General features: G+C 43.2%; 1 protein-coding gene across 1 annotated transcript in view; it reads right to left on the minus strand.

Moving 5' to 3' along the window:
* Positions 1–2,743: 2,743 nt before the first annotated feature.
* The window catches only part of cxadr (CXADR Ig-like cell adhesion molecule), a 41,490-nt gene continuing 23,799 nt past the window's right edge, over positions 2,744–20,434 (minus strand). Inside the window, exons 2-7 of the mRNA XM_046039967.1 lie at positions 17,678–17,847; positions 12,991–13,195; positions 9,226–9,381; positions 8,979–9,101; positions 7,454–7,592; positions 2,744–5,750 (exon numbers count right to left, since the gene is read on the minus strand). Of these exons, the coding sequence (XP_045895923.1) occupies positions 5,468–5,750; positions 7,454–7,592; positions 8,979–9,101; positions 9,226–9,381; positions 12,991–13,195; positions 17,678–17,847 (1,076 nt within the window). The 3' untranslated portion in view covers positions 2,744–5,467. The remainder of the gene's footprint in view (positions 5,751–7,453; positions 7,593–8,978; positions 9,102–9,225; positions 9,382–12,990; positions 13,196–17,677; positions 17,848–20,434) is intronic.

Raw genomic sequence — 20,434 nt, forward strand, 5'->3', positions numbered from 1 at the left:
CGTCTCCTGTGTTAAGAAGATAAGTGCTGCTCTCTCTTTCGCTCACGCCACACGCAATGCTCCCGCCAGTAAATATGTCACATCTGCAGATGAGCGTCACTTAGTGATCCATGAAGCTCATCAGACAGTGAGTCCCCCCAGAGAGAGGAGGATCTTGAAATAATGAAACATGAACATGATGTTCTTGGACTGAGTATAATCTCAGTATTCATCCACCGCCGCTCCCGACTACTCCCCAGCGCACAGAGGGTAAGGTCATCCATCAAAAGTCACATATTAGTCATCGGAATGGGAGCGGCGTGGGGTCGAAACACTGACCCAATACGATGCTGATATGCACCGGGCGTAGAGGTCGGCCCTTAACAGATCACTCCTTATCGACCAAAAGGAAGATGGGAGAAGTGGGGAAGGCTGTTGGACGGTGTACCAGAGTTTTCCTCCTCCCCAGACTGGGAGATGAAGAAGACTGACAAATGAGTGCATAGCAGCTGGGTAAGCCTCATGAGAAATCTGGGCTGTCTGCAAGCGTAGCAGACAGAGTGGGATGACTGGCTCAGGTTTGGACTCAACTCCCTCTCCGCAGAAATTCTCTCCAGCCACAACATGCAGGTTGTTCAAGGCAACATAGGGTTGAGGGCCGTGAGTGTTTGCACGGTGACACATTGCATGTTTTGCCTCCTTTTCTAATTTCTTTTCATTTGACATGGCACAATGACTGTGCATTTAAAGTTCAGACTGTCAGCTTTAATTTAGGCGTACACTCAGTTGGACTGGTTGTGTTGTTAAAATAAATACCATCATCTATTGACTTACTTACCCTCCCACATGTATGATATTAATAATATATTAATATTATGATCATTTAAAGGATGCTGAAACACATTTTTGTTAGTCTTCTGGAAGTTTCTTTGCAAAGTTGAATCCAGATTCTACCCTTAAAATATGTGTATGCATCTAAATACTACTGCAACTGAAAACAAGAGGGACCAGATCCAAAACTGGCTGCAGCTCCTCAGTCATTCATCCGATGTGCCTGTAAAAGCTTACATTCACATCATAATCTCTGTCATTTTACATCCAAAGCACTAAGAGTGGCGAGCCAAAATGTTAATGTACTGCTGTGCCAATGGAGCCCACTCTTCATGCATATGCATATTGCTCTATCCTACCCAGAATTCCCACCGCAACCCTCTCCCAACCTGACCGAGGTTTCTAAAAACGGCAGGAAGCTTAACGCCTGTGACAGCAGACGTCACGCTGGAGGAGAGCGACTTTGATGAGACCCATGCTTTTAGAGGCCTCTTTTGTTAGCAGAGAGCGAATCACACTTTACATGATAAAATTTCCCGCTAGAAGACGGCTTAGACTGTGTACAACCAGATACGGTTGCCAAGGAAACCCTCCTGGAGAACCCATGAGCTTTTTTTTTTTTTTTGCCATCCCAGCTTCCTTGATCTGTGCAAACAATTAATACCTTACCCAGGCTGAAGGGAGGGAGCTGGTAGGGTGGGAGGCAGGCATAAATCCCCAGGTGCTTAGTACAACACCACTCTCTCCCTTCAGATATGTGAATGATGCAAAAAAAAATGTCACAAATGGATATTGGGCTGGAAGACACTGAGGGATGATGTATGACTCATTGTGCATTACTTCAATGAGAGAACAGCATTTAGTCCATACATCTAATCTGCACACGTGCAGCAGCACACATCCCTAATGTCATTTTAATGAATGTTTCGAATGCACTGCCATAATAGTGCCATTATATCCTGCCCCATCCATTTGTAGAATGGCCATGTTTGGGCAGGTATCACGGCAGCTGAATAAACCAGACACATAAGAGAACCCCTGATGCGCAGAGCTGCTGGGGAGCAGTTAGGATCCATGAGTGACTTCGACTAGCCACAGATCAATGCTCTGGAGCCCTATCTATTACTGACATCCAATTATAGCAATGGACGTCCGTTTAGCACTACTACTAAGTGCTTTAGTCTTTTTATTGACTACCTGTCACCAGCCTGCACACAGTGGAGCTACTGACTAATAATCAGTTATCGATCTATCCACATGTCAAGATCACCAGCATGTTAAGTGTATAAATAGTGGGAGGGGGGGGCAACAGCGGTCAGAATAGAAAGATGTAACACGGACATGTGCATGATTTGTCCTCCAGTCATTAACCAGGCATTTCACACCATTCAGCATACATAATTAGAGAGCTAATTTTGTACAACTTTGATTAGTGCTGGCTTGCAACATTAACCAAGGGGGGAAATTGGCTGTAATTGAAAAAAAGCTAAGCAAAAAAACCCTACAACTAATGTTGAAACAAATGACCACGTTGTTGTGGACAATACAGTGCAGCAGGGGAATGAGAATGAGTCAATAAGAGGGCCTACAGGATGAGCGGATAACTCAACAGTGCCGGTAGGAGAGTCAGGTCAAAAACCTTTGCATGTTTACACTGGAGCTGAATGGCGAGCATTGCGGACAGCAGGCGGTGATTGTGCCTGCCCGCTTCATTGATTAATTACAGTCATTAAGTGGTTAGAAAGTCACCTCACCTGGTGTAAAGGGTGGAATTCACTGGCTGATTAAAATTAATCACAGTCAAAAAGTTGCAGGAAGCAGAGTCCCCGGAGAGCATGCGCCACTGGTAAGGAGAGAAATTGAGTTTTACTCATGCTCAAGTCAACAGCTGCCACTGCTTCTGTAAACAAACAAATAAACAAACATAGCTGGCTATTTTTCTTTAGTCCGTGGACTTTTATTATTCAAAAATACAGCACAAAAATACACACAAAAAGAAAAATTGGTTTCACACAGTGTGCAAACCTCAAAGGAGATCTTCATACAGTATTAGTACGCTGATTTCAAAGCTACAGTTAATATTGTTAATAGCAGTTGTAGTTAATGAACTGAGCACATAGAGGGACAGTAACAGGACTACCTCCTTAAGAGCCCTGTACAGTTTGTCAGCAGGTGAAATCCAGCTAGAATTCTACAGGGGCCAATCTTGGCAGCAAACTTCCTTCATGTACAATACACACACACACACACACACACACACACACCTAAGAGGAACTGACAGATCTAATTTCTTTGTCCAAAGCGGACCCAGATCTCACTTTCCTTGGTGTTAGAAAATAGGTGTGACATCAAATCTGCCAGGAAGTCAAGGCAAGATGTTTCTACAACTGTCACCTCCCTTTAGGTCCCACAATTCACACACAGCAACGTACACACACTCACACAATGCCAGAAATGTCCTTAATCATTCTAGGGAGCATTTACTGTACTGACAAGACCCACACCGCCCCTCCTCTTCTGTTTTAGATTTAGATTTGCCAAGCACAGCATAGCATCACATATACATACAAACAAAATCATTTTTATATCATCCCGACTCTGTTGTGATTAGATAGGGTTACTTCAACAGGATATTTATACATACAGCCAGAACCATTTATGTTATTTAAAAAAAAAAAAAAAAAAATCACATCAGTTTACCTAATTTTAAATAAATGTAAAAAAAAAAAAAAAACATGATGTAATGTTTTGGAATGCAAAATGAAAGCTTTAAGACAGTGATTAATGTGTAGATAAGCTATGGGGGAAATTTGTATGAGGTGAGTGGGTGTGGGAAATTCTAGACCTGACCTGATCGAAGCAACAGAAATCTATAACTGTACTGATGATTGTATTGTTCTAGTGGCTGTGGGCTATGACGGCCCTTCAGGATGATGCTACTGCACATAGCACGGCACACCAGCGGACGTGCTATGACATTACTGAACTGGGACAACAAGGCACAATAGAAGTTATTAAAATCCAGCTGTGAGGGCTGAACAGAGGTGAACTCAGGGGAGGTGCGTTAAGGCTAAAATAAGGAATAAGGCATCACAGCAAAAAGAAACAGTTTGCCCACTCCAAGTTTTCATACTGGGTTTTTTAAAATTAGATCACATGTTGGGCTTTGAAATTATTTTGGAAGAAGGGGCATGGTTTAAGAGTAGAATAATCCACTAACTGCAAGGGCTGGCCTATGGCAACTTGCACTGACTGAACAAACATTTGTAATTATCCAGACTGCAGAGTGAACTCACACCAAAGCGGTTGTAAAGTGGATTGCCGAGCTGTACAATTCAGCATACTAAGGCGTTTCACATTTGTTCCTCTTTGTGGGCACTTTGGTCATGTATACAAGCTTCACATCCTTCATTAAAAGAGTCCAATTAAAGCTACAGAAGCCATGAAAGGTTTCATACTGACCACGGAGAGAAGGTTAATCAAGATATTGGCTCCTTGTAATGCAACTGCAAATAAGGAGGATTACATATGCCAGACATCTGTGGGGGTGACTACAAGTGATGATTAACACTCTGCGCTCTTGTCCTGCTAATATGGTGTGTGTGTGTGTGTGTGTGTGTGTGTGTGTGTGTGTGTGTTTGGGGAGGCCAACACATTCTGGTGGTCACAGGGGTTACGGGTCTGTTGACAGTCAAACACAATCAAAGCTGATTGCTCAGTGAACCTTGCTGTCCAGCTGCCCCCCTTATCCCCTATCCACTACCTCCTCCTAAGATCTCCAAAGGAGGGATGGGGTCTTTTATTGTTTTTTTTAAGCTTGGTCAAGAAGCACTAATCCACCCAATCACAAGATGTGGTGGCCTGAACCTCCCCCTCACCACCAACCAATCCTGACCACTTCAGCCCCCCATCCAAGCCCAGACTGGACAATTCAAACAACAACAGTTCAACAGAAAACGTCTGGCCTAGATTTTTCAACTCTGTCGAAGGATTAATTCAAATCTGTGAATTTTCTTCTAATAAGTCGATCTTTGCATTTTTCCAGTAGGTCTAATTTGTCAGAAACTGTTTGACCGGATTGCCTGAAAAATGATCATATCGCTATGTAGGGATTGAAAGACAATGAAGTATACATTTCCCAAACTCCCATTCACATACATACATACACTTATATATAGTCACACACACATACAGCTGCAATTCTATACATACATGCATGCATACAGCTGCACTGCTAGCCAATTAGGGGCCTGGATCTCTTTTGAACATACAGTATCTCTACAGCAAGGGCAATCTATATATATATATAAAAAAAAAAAAACATGCAATCACTTATGTACAATATAATTTGTGTATTGACCGTTCTGCTTTGTATTCACACCAATTCATTTTTCAGTGAGAAAGTCCAAGAAGTAAAATTCATAAAAGGTTATTTTGTATTTTAAAAAAGTTCATGTGCTCTGTTGTGATTCCAGTATAACTCTCTTCTCAGCACCACAGCAGAGCCAGGCCTTCATAAGAGGAGTTTACTCCTGTTTGTAAATAATGAAGAGCTAAAAGTCAGCCCATCCCAGCTTTTGCTCCCTCTTCATTGGCTTTTGTCCTATTCTCTTCCTCCAAACCCTCCCCTTTGCCCCCTTCTCGAGAAGAGGACAGGCTAGACGATTGAGCCGTCCCTGTTCTGGGCAGGGATCATGACAGGGATGGCCCCCATGCGGCTGAGGTTGCGGCCGGGCATCTTGGCAGCAGTGGGCGGGGGCAGAGGTACTTGACTCGGAGGCCTCTCGTACTCCTCAGATGAGGGGATCTTGTCGTACTGGGTCTTGTTGGCGAAATCATTAAGGTGGGAAGGCGACATGGAGCCCAGCGAGGAGCGCTGGCTGCCCACGGTGAAGCTGCGCGCCGTTGAAACACGACTCTTGGGAGGGGGAACATCCTCTCTGAAGGAAACAGAGACAACAGTGTAATTAGACAAGATTGAAAACTCTCTTTCATTCACCTACATGATTGTCAAGTTAGAAATTGAATAAAGAAAATGATTTTCTTAGGGTGCTATAAACTACAGAGCCCTGTAAGGTTCATGATAGGGATGCACCGAATGTTCAGCCACCAGTATGGAAATAAGATAAATTGGATTATATTCACAAAAAGTATAAAACATATTACATGTGTCCATGTGTACAAGTAAATGGACACATGCAATTACTTTACTGGACCCTCTCAGGTCTCGGACTCACCCACCATAGTCTCTCCAAATCCTGTGGGGAGTAAAAAGCCCATTTTGACTATTCAATTTATGCAATGGGAGAAAAAAGTAAAATCAATGGGAAAAACCTTGTTCGGTATTCGGTAAAGTTTTTCATTATATTCGGTTTCGGCCAAGAATTTTCATTTTGGTGCATCCCTAGTTCAAGACAATCATCTTTTGGAGAACTACTTTTGCTTCTCTTGCAATACATTTTGCGTTACCCCGTATTACTTTTTTTCTTCCAATCCTTCTGAGGAACGTAACTACACGGACACTAACGGATGTTTCCAAATGTTCAGTGTGGCTTACAAGTAAGAAAACAGGACGTCAATAAGAGGATTCAGCAGGCAGATGGACTCTCATGATAAACTCAAACTGCAAGTCTAGTATTGCGAGGTAACAAAAGCAGTTCTCCAAAATATTCTTGCCATAAACCCTAGGGGGCTCCATAATAAACCATACACAGGTATAAAAGTCTGGAATGTCGGGCCCTTGCTGCCCACAGTGAGGAAAACAATGCATGTTTAAAGAGTCTGCATGAGTCACTTCAAGAGCGAAACATGATTTGACTCAGTAAGAGGGACAAATAATTGGAGTTGGCCTGTTTGATTGGTTGGGGCAGTGTCTGCACTGCTCAGCCGCGCTGACTGTGTAATAGCCTGCAGAGACTGAGCTGAGCAACCAAATGCCCTCTACTCCCTCTGCCACCACATTAACAACTAATAAGCAGCAATAATCCAGTTAAATGCTCAATCAAACTGAGCCTGAGGGGCCAGAGCTTGTTTAGTCCATAGTTCATGCTGTGGTGTTTCAGCGAATGCGTGCGTCTGTGTATACGAGACAGGACCAGTGGTCTAATCCTCTTTGTCCTACAGCGTGAGCACTGTCACATTGTGGTCTTAGACAGATTCAGTCCGCAGCAGAGTGATAGTAAGCCCAGGGGTTGTCCAGAGCCCGTGGGCCGGATGGAGAGCTGGATGGTGAGGGGGGCTTAGGGGTAGGTGGCTCTGGGGGGGGGGGGGGGGGGGGGGGGGGGGGGGGGGGTGTAGCCAGCAGCAGACATGACACTGAATCCACAGAGCAAACAAAGCTTTCAAACTGATTACCACAGCTGGTTATTTGAGGAAGGGCAAAAAAAGAAAAACGCTGATGGAGAAAAACCATTTTCATGGTTGTTGGGGCTGTTGGACAGGTCACACTACAGGGGGAGCTGTGAGTAATAACCACATGTACCCTATGGTATGTTTATGCTTACATTCAATCCAGTATTATATGACCTGAGACACATTTCTCATTATACAGCAAAGACTACGCAACATTACAAAATATTCTTCCATCAAAAGGGAGATTTGGGTATCTCTGAGCCAAGTCTCATTGATGTTTCAGTGAGCGTACCTTATCTCGTTGCAGATTTCTTTCTCGTACTTCTTCCTGTGACGGGCACGGCAACAGCAGAAGAGGATGATTGCTATAATGATGAGGATCAGTAGCACAGCAATTATGGCTCCTGCGACGATGCCTGCAGTGTTGGGGGCTGGACAACAAAGGGAAGAAAAGGATTGGGAAATGTAATTTGGGTAGCAATGACTTAAACATAACTAAGGGTATGTGTCCAATAAAGACTTTAAAAGATAGTGCTGGATTATTTTACAAGTCAAAGCGGTGCTTCGACCGGGATTTTGGGTGAGTGACCGTTTCTCAGCTTTTCTCGGCTTATCACATTGAAAAAGTTAAATTGCAAGTGCAATTACCAATGTCACTGAGATTGCCCCACAACTAAAGCGCACATTCTAGTTTCTGTGTCTGCATGACGTAAATATCTTCATCTGCCGACTGCAATGTGTATGCAGGCACCAAATCATAAACTGAACCGCGGCGTGTTTTGGAGTATATCTGGCCCTCAAGAATGAGTTTGAAACAGAAGCAGGACCAAAGAACAATGCTAAAGAGTCAACAGATAGATGCCCTCTGCTCCAGCACTTGATTTCGACAGCGCTGTCATTGTGTGGTGCCACAGCTTCTGCTACTCAAGAAGCCGACACATTCAAAATCCTCGCCACTTGTGAATCAAATGGATCCCATCTTTCTAAATGCAACGGAAACTTCAGTAGGACTTTTACTTCAGTGGCTGTCGCATTTAGAAGATAACAATGTTATAACACTACCACTTGGCTGTCCAATTTATATGTTGTTGCTGTAATAAACAGGCAGATTTCTATTTGTTTGTTAAGTTTTTATCCAATTTACAACTTCGGTACATTTATTAAAAAGGTACCACATATGCAATTTTGTATTTTTAGCCACCCTAGTTGCATGGCCTCATGGATGGCAAGAACAACCATTAATTGATTATGAAAATAAGTTGCAGACCTAATCTCTAAAACAAGTATTGCATGGATCACCATTAATTAATGTCCCTCTCACGATGAAATGTAATAACTTTTGTGATCCTTTCATCAGGTCAAGTATCATATAAGGTAAGGTTAGATTGACTTTATTGTCCATCTCAGTGGAAATTTGTCTTTGGCTCTCCCAGGTTACATCAGAGGGACATACACTGCACGTAACATATCACACCATAACACACAGAATGTACAATTATTCAATTTTTCCAATACTTATGTTCATAACTAAATACCTACAGACTAATGAGTTCCAGCTGTAGTTCATGTTAGCATGTTGACGTAGTATTTAGCTTACTGGAAGGAGTACCGCTGTGCCTAAGTAGAGCTTTACAAAGCTGCCAGCAAGGCTGTCTTGTTTTCAATACCTTACTTCACTGTTGTGATATATAACTGTACTCTTGAAGGTACAAAGGGTGGTGGTATACTGACTTGAAAGAAAGAAGATAGGGCTCCATATTGTACCTGTACCATGAATACAGGTTAAAACATCAACATGAAGTTAGTTGGGTACTCACGAGGTGTCACATTGAGATACAGTATACAATCATCTTTGCCAATCCGGTTGGAGGCAGTGCAGCGGTAGGTGCCAGATGCGCTAGCAGATGCGTTCCTCACGTTAATGGTGCCTCCCACGGGATCTGTAGTGAGGGTAAAGGACACATCAATGAAGAGATGACAGTGCTAAACACAAAGCGGACCTGTGTGTAGGACTTGAACACAGTTTTGTATTTGTTCCGTTGGGCTTATGACAGGGTCCATTACCCAACACAGCGGTGGCGGGCAGCAGCTTGGTGTCAGTGGTCTTTTCCCAGCTGTACTGTAGGGGGTTGGTGCCCTCGCTAGATATGCACCTCAGCACAATGTTTTTGCCTTCCTGTGTGGGGCCTTCGGCATAGCACCTGGGCTTTGATGGCTTCACTGCGGAGAGAAAAAAGAAATGAAGGAAAGTGATTGAGGGAGGTGAAAAATAGCAGACACAACCAGGTGGCCCGATTAGCTCAGAACAACACAGTCCACCCTGCATACAACCCTGTTATTTTTCAATCTTTCATGTTGTGAGCAAGTTGTTTGTCTGTATTGTGTATTTGTAAAGTTGATTTCCTCCCTTTCTCAAAGCAGCAGTCATCAGCGTAATGAGAGCAGTAATTACAGTAATTGATCCAGCTGCTGTTATTACAGGAGCTGTCACTCAGGATAATCACGAGCAAGAAGGGAACCATGTGGCATTGGACACACAAACACACGCACACGTAGCGTTCAGGTTTAAGGATGGAGGTGAAGCTGTCTTACAGCCGAACGTGTGCAAACACTGCACCGGCCAGTCAAGAGTGTTGGCAGGAGATGAGATGGGGGGATTCAAAAACAAACAGAGCTCCAAATTAAAAGCAGACCAGCTCCAGTGAAACACAGACACACAGTCCGCCAGGCGAGGAGGAGAGAGAGAGAGAGAGAGCGCGAGAGAGACTATGAGGGGTAACGGTTGCATAGAATAAATCTGAGGCCGCAATCCAAGTATGATAGAAAGCGGACATCACGGCATGCTAATAATGGGTTCTGTAACAACAAAAACCCTGGAGTGGGGCTCTCCAGATCTGAACCAGGTGTCAGGCAGGAGGGGGGAGGGGTGTTTAGCAGGCATAACCGTTTTTAAGGATTAACAGTAGACTGACAGTACTGAGTGCTCCTACTAATCTAATAAACACACACGAGGTCAGGGCGGAGGCGGCACAACAGAGAGGGGCAGAGCAAAAATTAAGCGAGCGCTGATGGACAGATGGTGGAGTGATGAGGGCCATGGCTGTACAGCTCCTAACTCACTGCTCTGCTCTTTGCTGCTGTTGTGTTGCACCCACACACACACCCACACCCACACCCTAAATGTTAAAGTGCTATGACATTTTGAATGCTTCTTAGAAAGGTGAAAGTCAACTCGACGCGTCTGAGCGCTGTAACACACAGCTCCTCATATTAGGACCGCCGTCCGATGAGCAGATTTATTTGCTGGAACGATGAGGTCAAAGAAGAAGGTGACAGAGGCTGGAGGAGCACAGAGATAAAGGGCAAAGAGATACAGCCAGCCTGGCTCTGTTTAACGAATAATGAATTGAGATTTATGAGTTGCACAAGGCTATCTTGTGGACAAGATAAGTAGAAAGGGATTGCTAGATTGGGGTGTTCATAGCGGTCAGGAGAAGGCGTGCAAATTCAAAGACTGACAGCTGATTGTTGAATGGTAACGTGAAATACAAGCACCTAGTGGGCACTAATGCCAGGCAGACAGAATTAATGAGAATGGCTGGTGAGCTTTGCAGTGAGATCCTGGATGCCATGGGGACTGTCTGGACCTTAGGCAGGCAGAGCTAAATGATTGGCTGTTGAGAGTAGAAAGAGTTGTGAGAGTTGCTGACGTGCAGTGCTGAACTGCAGGTGGGTACTCTCCTCTTATTAACTTCAATGTCCTGCTGCAACCAGAGGAGAATACACAACATGTGACCCCTGTACAGTACCTGGACAACATGTACACTGCAGGTGTCAGCATGTGTGTGTATACCTGCATATGGCAGCGTTTGTGACAAGACACAGAAAAACCCAGAGTATACATTAAGGAGTGTTTATGTTTGTGCAGACATATGCATACGCATCTCCGCCCGTTCATGGGACCATCCACGTTGTGACAAGATCAACCTGAAGGTAAAATGCAGAGCAGGCAAGATGTCCTCACCTCTCCTTGTCAAGGTTTCTGTGCTAAGATCGCCCCTGCCCCTGGGGTCAATGGCTAGCAGCCTGACAGCCTCTGTAGCCTCGAGCTATCTGTCTCTCTCACGCACGCACGCACGCACACGCTATAGCTGTAGACATCTGCATTTTCTGGATTTCCATTTTAGTCACCTAGCTGATGCTCGTACACAGCAGGACACACTCGACAAATGGAATCAAATTATCAAACGACAATCAAGCAAAATAAGAAGTATGAAAACCACAAGAAGTAACATCTTGACGGTACATCCTACAAAACAGTAACCGTAACACCGGAATGACATAATATGAGAAATATTTCCTGTGGAGAGAGACACATGGGTTTTTAATACTTTAACACGGGCACGTGACGAGCATGAATGAGTAAAATGTGATCCAAAAGTATCAGCACTGGATATCATACTGTATATAACTGTACTACTACTCAGCGACAACAACAAACATTACTACCTCAGCTAATATGCGGTTTCTATATTAAACAGGATGGGTTAAGATAGGACTGAAATTATCAAGTTAAGCAATGACATTGACCAACCTTTTAAAATAGACATGAAAACAACTGACGAATCAGAAGGCTTGCTACCCTCCCACACTGGTGGTGAGGGAGTGTGGAACTGTCGCAGGCAGGAGGTGACACAGTGACTATAAGTACATGTATCAGCAATTGATTAAGCAGCGATTTGTGTTTTAATGTTACTTCTAGTCAGATCAATTTTTATGTGAAGTAGCCTTCCCAAGGGGTTTGTCAGTGGTTATTGAGGTCAACTGTAGTCACAGTTAATGGTCAGCTTATCTGTTGCAATCCCTCTCTTTTATCAGAGAACAGCTTAGTGGTGCCACCACACAACTCCTGAATAACAGGTCTGTTTTCTAATAGCGCTCGTCTTTCTGGTTGAGCTAGTTGACGCAGTGCAGTCACTTTTGTACATATGATATAATTTCAACAGGACCGTCAGCCATTTTCTGAAGCCCGCCCTATCTTTAGAAAGGAAGAACTATTGTGATGACAGGGCTGTGGATAATGGCACACAGCTTACAACACAGACTAGTGCAGCGCATGTAGGTTGTTTTTCCCATATGCAAATACCAGGCGGGTTTCGGGAGGCCATTCACTTTCGACATCCTTTAGTCAGCCGACCGATCAGCAAGGCCACTGTGCGCGCGTGTGTGTGTGTGTGTGTTTGTGTTTGCCTAGGGAGTGAATCATCTGACTTATACAACTCTGATGTGTCACCCATCTCATCATGTGCAATAAAAAGGGAAATGAGTGCAAACACTCCATTTCTGAGCTTTGTCCACATTTTTTAAAAGAGAGGAAATAATATTCCAGATTATTTGTTTAATTAACGTTGCCTGTATTATCGCAGTTGTTAATTAATGTTTTAAAATGTATAAGGTGTAACTATTTTATGTTGTCGTTGTTGTCACGGTTAATATGATAGGAATATAACAACTGCATTCGTTTACAATGGAAGCTGTAATAAAAAAAAATATATAATTATTTATTTATTTTAATTCTAAAAATAAAAAAAGCTGGATTATCATCACAGAGCATCAAGGGTGAATACAGCACAAAGGAGGAAACGCTCTACAGCCTCCAGGAAGGTTATGCACTTGATTTTAGAAGGGATTACATCAAAACAGCCAAGGAGGGCAAAGGGCGTGTGATTTGGTGCATTTCCAGTGTGTAGAGAGAGAATTTACCCTGTGTGGGGAAAAAAAGACTGCTAACCTAACACCCGCATGTGTTCAGTGGTTTGTTCCACTTACCCATGACAATCAGCAGCATCTTCCTGCTGCGGATACCAGGCGCCTTCTTCACCTTACACTGGTAGGTGCCTGAGTCGGATGCCTTCAGCGCCGTCAGGTTGATGGAGGCGTCGCCTTTCTTGGGGTCGGCTAAGTTGAAGTGAACTCGACCCTTCAAGGGGGCATAGTAGTCCTCGTACGCCCTGTCACCTGAGTACAGGATCACCTGGATGTGGAAAGGAATGCAGGAAAAGAGTGTTTTAGTTAAGAAAGCATACCTAATTAATATTATGTGTTTAATATTATGTGACTTAAACGTTTACAAGAATAAAAGTCCTTCCTTGGAAACAAGTAAAACAAAGGCCTTGAAATGACAATTATGCGCTTTCTGAAAGCAACGGCCTTGTTCACTGAACCAACAAAAATATATGGAAGAGAGAAAGGATCCTCTCTTTTATCTCTGCAATGCCCTTCAGACCAGCCGCCTGTGCTGTTCTGCCCTTTCTGTGTTAAAGAAGAACGAAGGTGGAACTAACAAAGCGACCTCTGTGGAGCCAAATCAACACCTGCTGTGTCAACAAAGAGCAGACCCCCCTCCACACACACACACATACACACTCACAGAGTCTGGGTTTCGAAAGCAGCAAGGAAATGCCTAGAAATAAAGGCCAGGTAGAGCCAACAAGAAACCTCATAGTTTGTAGTGCAGTGATGTGTAGGGGGGGGGACAAGGAGGGTAAAAGAAAAGCAAACAAGAATGAAAAGGGTTCTCATTCGCTTTCATAAAAACTGGCATATTATTCCACATTTCCATGGAGACGGTCTTCTACTGGCTTTTCTGTGCCACGTTCAACACCAGGCGTACAACACAGCAATACCCCTGGGTAGAGAGGAGGAGAGAGGAAAAGACTAAACATGGCAGGAGGGGAGGAAGAATAATGAACCCTTCAGAGGAGGCAGAGAACTCAAAGGAAGCAAAACAAAAGGGAAGCAGAGTCAGTGAGGTTCTGGTGAGTCTACACCAAGTTGCCTTTCTGCTCCATTTCCAACTGGAAGACTAGTTCCTGTAGCTGCAAGGCAGGCATGCTTGCAATGGGCGCCATGCTCATCTTGTTCATATTAGCCACGTAAACAGGTAATGCAGTTAAAATTCCTCACGGCTCCCAGGGGAGGGAAACCTATCCTTCACCGGGGATCAGAACATCAGCAGTAATAACAGCAATATGTGAGATGAGACCATGGAGGGGAGGAAATTAAATTGCCCCGAGCTCAGCCAAACAACAACTCTCACTTGGGCTCAGCCACTTCACCGGCACACAGATGGGAGCGCTTACACACATGCACACCTCTGAACTGCACAATAACCTTGAGAATCATGATCCAATGAAAAAAAAAATCCCATAAAGGGCCTGGGGAATAAAAATGAAAAGGGCAAATGACTAGACAAGCTGGCAGGGGCTGGAAAGGACAGAGGAGCACTACAGTCTGTGTGCTGCGTTTCATAACAGGTAGGACACTCAATGATACAATCGCCACCTGGCCACTCTCTGTGGACGGATCACGCTGCAGAGGTAAAAGCCCTCTATTGGCCAGGCTTAGTTTCCTCAGACACAATAAATGAGGTCATTGTCATGTGATGCTGTTGCTCAGGGAGGGAAGTCGAAGAGGTGCAGATCATTTGGGAGCAAAACAGAGAGCCGCAGTACCTGTTTACTCTAAACAACCTGCAGAGCGCTGGGAGTGCAGCACCGTGTCTTTGAGCTCCCACAGACGCCTTTTTAAGTTGGTAGACTCAAAGTGCTGCCGCCACATGCTTTCACGGGTACGGCTCTGCTCCAAACCGCTTTGCAAGGTTAAAGCAGAATCACTGCCTTAAAACGGATTAAATATCCTTCAACATTGAGGCTATAGAGAATATAACAAAACGTGGCCATGAGCATTCACAATCACCACTCATGTAAAACAAACTACACAATTTTCACCAAACGGTGTCATGGCTTCACGTCCAAATCCTCCAATACTTTGTCAACACGCAGAAATTCCTGTCGCAATAACTTCTGCAAACAAAAGGCTCTGCTGCCGCGCTCAAGGACAAAAGAGACAGTTTGTATGATATCGGGTAAAAGCTATTTATTTTTGTGCGCAGAGTCCTCTCCTATTCACACCATTCAGGTTTCATTTTCCTAATAGTTTTCCTCGTTCTCACAGCTGTGTTAAACGCTCAGGGCACACCCTCCTTTCAGTTAATCTGTAGCCAGGCAATGACAGCCAAATGCAAATGACTGACTGTAGGCATGCCTGGTATGTCTCATTCAAGCCCAACAAAGCAACATGCATTAACTATGCTTCACCACCCTCAAAACGGCCCTGATGATGTGCGGGATATGTCAGATCAAGGAGGCCATCATTCCCCACCAGATACTCGACTGAATAGATAACGCTGTGGCATTACTTCTGATTGCATCATTACAAAGTAAATGCAGCTGAAATATATGGTTCATTAATATGAACAAAATTCTGAGGGTTGCACATGTGAGACACACCACACAACCCATCTCCCTGCTTGCAGAGACAGCAGTTTGAGTTCCCAGTTATATGACCCCAGTGGTGTGTGGGCCGATCCTGTTGACAAGCTCTCCACTTTAAAGTTTGATCTGATAGTGGCTGTTCCTTTAAGAGGTGCCTAGATTGGCTCATCTCAGGCCATGTGAGTAAAGGTTCACCATGCCTTCTAAGCATCTGAGAGCCTCTGGCTACGGAGTTTAGCCTTCATTATCATTTCCTTCCCTGACTTGGTAGCTTTGGTCCTTGCAGATCGGCCTAATCCCATTTAACACTGTCACATACATTTAAGCAGCCCCTGGGAATTAATATGCGGCTAATTACAAAGAATATACTCTGAGCGTGCCTTCATATTGGTTAAAGGCTTTATGACTGTGAGTGTGTGTGTGTGTGTGTGTGTATAGCGAGCAAAATCTAATAGGTCAAGGAGAACAAATATGTTCAGAGAGAGATGTCTGGGCTGTTTAAATTCCTACAAAGGTTCGGCAACCTTAATGGCTGTGTAGATAGACCTCAGCTAAATAGCACGTAATAAAGAAAATAAACTATGGAACCAGATGCAATTTGGGAACATTTGATATATTTCTACAGCTGCATTCATACATGAAGAGGAAGAGGCCCTACTGGGGAACCACCCACACTGAATTCTGTGATCTTTGCGGCACCATTGAGAAACTGGAAAACTAAGAACATTTAATAAGCACTGAAATGAATATTTCATCATAGGAACCATTGAAATATTATGATAGATAGATCCTCCACCACTTCAGGAAATGATTCAGAGTAAAAACAAAGTAGGTCAAAAACAAATAGGTGGGTGTAACTGGTGTCTCGGCAATGGCAAAACTCCAGAACAGGAGCAGTGAACAAGAGCAGGAATACAGAGGTGTACCTGGGTGAGAGCAGGGCTGGGTGACAGAGGCATCAACCCACTGTCCTGCAGTATCTCTAACATTCAGTCAAAAAAATACTAAAAGCCACAGGATAGTGGAGGAGGGATGAGGAGGCTTTTGTGACAGGTGGGGGAGCAAAGAGCCACGGGAGAGGAACACACCACTGGACGATCTGCAGCAAGAATCTGCGGAGTTGTGTAGTCCATGGCTGAGGGCCATGCTGGAAAGGGAAGACACTGCCTGGGATAAAGAGAGCTCCCATCACTCCCACTATGTGTCTGTGAGAGTACTGCAGAGAACAAATGCTCAATAGAAGTCAATGTGGCTCAAATTACATTTGTCTTGTATTGTGTATATGTTCCATTCTAACACTGCGAGAAAATACACACCTAGAGAAAAGCACCTGTATTGCATTTCACCGCCTGCACAGCATAAAACCACAGAACTAACATTACAGAACAGGTTAGTGCGAAACCACACGCACTGTGAACATATGAGGAAGTTTAAACCTCTGAGGAAAAAAAAAAACACTAATTTCCGTTAATGACATATTGTTGAGGAGTGTTAAGATACATACACAAGATCGGTTTGGAAAAGATCTCATCAACTACCTACCAAAAGGCAAGAACAAAGCTAGACTTGTCTGAACACAGATAAAATCATACTAAATTAAAGTCAATCAGAGGACTGATAACCGACAAATGTACTTTCATATGCTGTCTTTGAAATTAGGGCTGTGCGATATGACGACATATATCGTTTGGCGATCACAAAACACTCACTTCAGTCAGTCAGCTAATGTTTAATGACTTACTCACAGACATTCAGCTTACTTTGTAGTTCACCAAGACATGCTGTTATGATGTTAACTATAGCAGCAGGAGAGTTGTATCACTCTCTGGAGCCGTCTCGTCCTCTAATGTTTACTTTGTAGCAGCAACTAGCGACAGTTTGCTAACCCACAACCTAGCTAACATTAGTTACATTAGTTGCTGTGTCCTTGTTCACTCTATGTCATGGTATTTTGCATGATCATGGGGTTGGATTTCTCTTCTGCCACCTTTATGATACAGAGCTAAATCATGAGTTCACGACATGTCATTGAAATTACAAAAAAAATGTCTTTATCTGGATACATATCATTATTGGAATATGAAATGACCTATATTGGGATATGAGATTTAATCATATCGCACAGCCCTATTTGAAATCAACCTGTATTTTCAATGTTCATGGGGAACATCTACACATACCACTTTGTCCTCTTTCTGGTTGTCAGAAGACAGCAAGCTCCATTCAATATCCAGTGGTCCAGAATCTTCAGGGGCCAGAGTGAACTGGCAGTCCAGCTTCACACTCTGGCCGCTGGCCGCCTCTATGGATGTCGGCCCTGTAGACGTAATGTCTAGACCACAGGCAAAACCTGAACAGAGACAGACAAAGAGAAGGAATGAATGTCAACACACCAACATGCATAATTATAAGTAGTATTTATAACAAGAGGGGCACGCAGAGAGTGTAGTTCTCCACAAAGGCCAATAGTCCAGTCTTCTATGATATGCAAATCTGCAAGTGCAACCACAGTATAATTCTGGATATACTTCCAGAAAAAAATAAAAATAAAAAATTCACATCTCTGATTGCTTGTTTCTTAATACCTGTTTCATGCTTCCTGTTATGCTGGTTTTGCACTTTATCATACCATTAACTTGTATGAGTGTATATTGTTCTTCTTTTCTGTGTCACAAATTTTTTAACACCTTCTACAGTAAGACCTTTTTTTTTGAGAAAACTAAATTTAATGCTTTTTAAGTCTTTTCAAGACCTGCAGATACCCTGAATTGATTCAGGAGTCATAAAGTGTCCGGTATTGCTTATGTTTAGACAACCTTTCCACTCTTATTCATCAATGCAGCAAAGGACAATATGAGGTGACATTTTGAATGTGAATATTAACATCACTTTAGACTCAGTGACATAATGATGCCCGCTATAACATCTACACGCTGTTAATTAGCCCACACTCTACTTTATAAGTAACATTTCAGCCAGAAAGATCTTAGCAGGCAGTCATTCCATCTATTTTTTATAGTTATTTTCACACAATTTGGCTTCCTGTTTTCCTCTCTAGCACTGGCAGCAAATCAGCGTTTGCTTGAACTGTTTGGAAGTGTATTTCTTATTCATAATGGTTTGTCCGTCCAAATGAGCTAACCCCCTGCAGTGAGCTTCAGAAAAGAGAAAGACCTGTGCCAGACACGCCACCAGATCACACAGTCACAGCCATAACAGTCAGGGAGATCCTCTGTCAATCAACAATCGCTTGCATCAAGTTTTTGCTATACTTTACTTTAGGCGAATGACAATGTTGATCTTTAAAAATTGTGCAAAATTAAGAAGACCACAGGTTGGTCTTCTTTAGTGACGGAAAATTTAGTTGCTTGCAACTGTATCACTGTGATGTAAAGTTGATGAAAATTGTAGTGCTTGGCTTTTTGGAAATATTTTCAGTCAGCTGTCAAATGTTTTGATTCCAATGTGTCTTTCATAAAAATAAATATGGCTACGTGTTGTCTGAGAAGAATCTTTTAAAATATGCATAATGTACATCACATAGTGAAGAGACTAATAGAGCAGAACATAGCTTAGCTGAAGGATTGGTGATGATAATAAAGAGAAACTGTAGCCCATCACCAAACTGGAACAGACTCTCAAGCATTTATTCTTAGTACGAATAAACATAATTTCCTGGTGACATCAACTGGGTTAAGATTCTCCATTCAATAAGAGATTTAAGCCGCAGCAAGGAACACAGTCCATAGAGAATGGAGTTGTCACATGCTGCCTCGACACATTAAAATCCTTCTGACAGCCTGCCACCTTCCAGTCAGCGAGCGGGGGGGGAGAACAGCTTTAAAAATAAAAAATAAATAAAAAAGATCACCACAATATGTTGCTGCTAAAAAGCGTTGTTAAATGTGTAAAAAGGACATTTATCATGTCGCACAAATGACACCAAACACATGTAAGTGAAATTTTCTGCTGATTATAAGAGAGAATTATCACCCCATAAAAACCATAGCCTTTTCCTTAGCTGCATCTGCATCTCATTTAGCTGGCTTTACACTAACTGACAGGTAATTGTTGAAACAGGAGCCAAACCTGGCAACTGGAACACTTTATGAACCTCTTTTCTCTTCCTGGAAATGTTTCGTACAAGGTTTCCATAAATGACAAACAAACAAGAAGATGTGCATCTATACAAACACAAAGGGATCTAAACTAGTGATAAATGCATTATATGGTATACTTAAGTGCAGATGGTTTGTAGAATGTCTATAAGCACCATTTAAACGCTGTTTTCCAACTTAGAAGACCCACTACCTTTGTTTATTAATTTCACAAATTGGCAGGTAGCAGACATGAACAAGGGCACTCAGCAGAAAAGCACCCAATGCTGTCAGTTGTACTGCTTCTCATTCAAAATCTACAAATAGTATGAGCATGGTCAAGGTGAAAGTATGCAACTTCAAAATGGTGGAAATGAAAATATTCCTTTTGTGGTGATTTTGTTATTGACACAAACAGTCAGCGGACTGTGTGAGGGAAGATTCAGGATCCTGGCCCTCAGGGTAAGGAGGGTGTGAACTACAGGTAGAGGTCCCTGCCGCATCTCATGTCCATCAGCTCTGTTTCAGCCTCAAACTTCACTCCCCTCTGGGTTGTGGTAGACAAATGAATGAAAATACACCACCGAGGCTTACACACATATAGAGGGTGACAGTCTCAGTCACACCCACTATTGTTGAAGCTCAGAGCCCGTAAGCATTTGATATGGTTTGCAAAGCACAAGCATAGTTTTACGTCCCTGTGCTGCAGCTGGTCGTTTCAGCTCACAGATTTTGACAGACGCCCTTGATGGGAGCGATCCATCGCCTTCAGCAGAAGCAAGAGAAATGGGATACAGCAATATAGAGAGAACTGAGATGTGTGTCTATCACTGTCAAAAC

The sequence above is a fragment of the Micropterus dolomieu genome, linkage group LG23 (assembly GCF_021292245.1).
Source record: "Micropterus dolomieu isolate WLL.071019.BEF.003 ecotype Adirondacks linkage group LG23, ASM2129224v1, whole genome shotgun sequence".
In the NCBI taxonomy this organism is placed as follows: Eukaryota; Metazoa; Chordata; class Actinopteri; order Centrarchiformes; family Centrarchidae; genus Micropterus; species Micropterus dolomieu.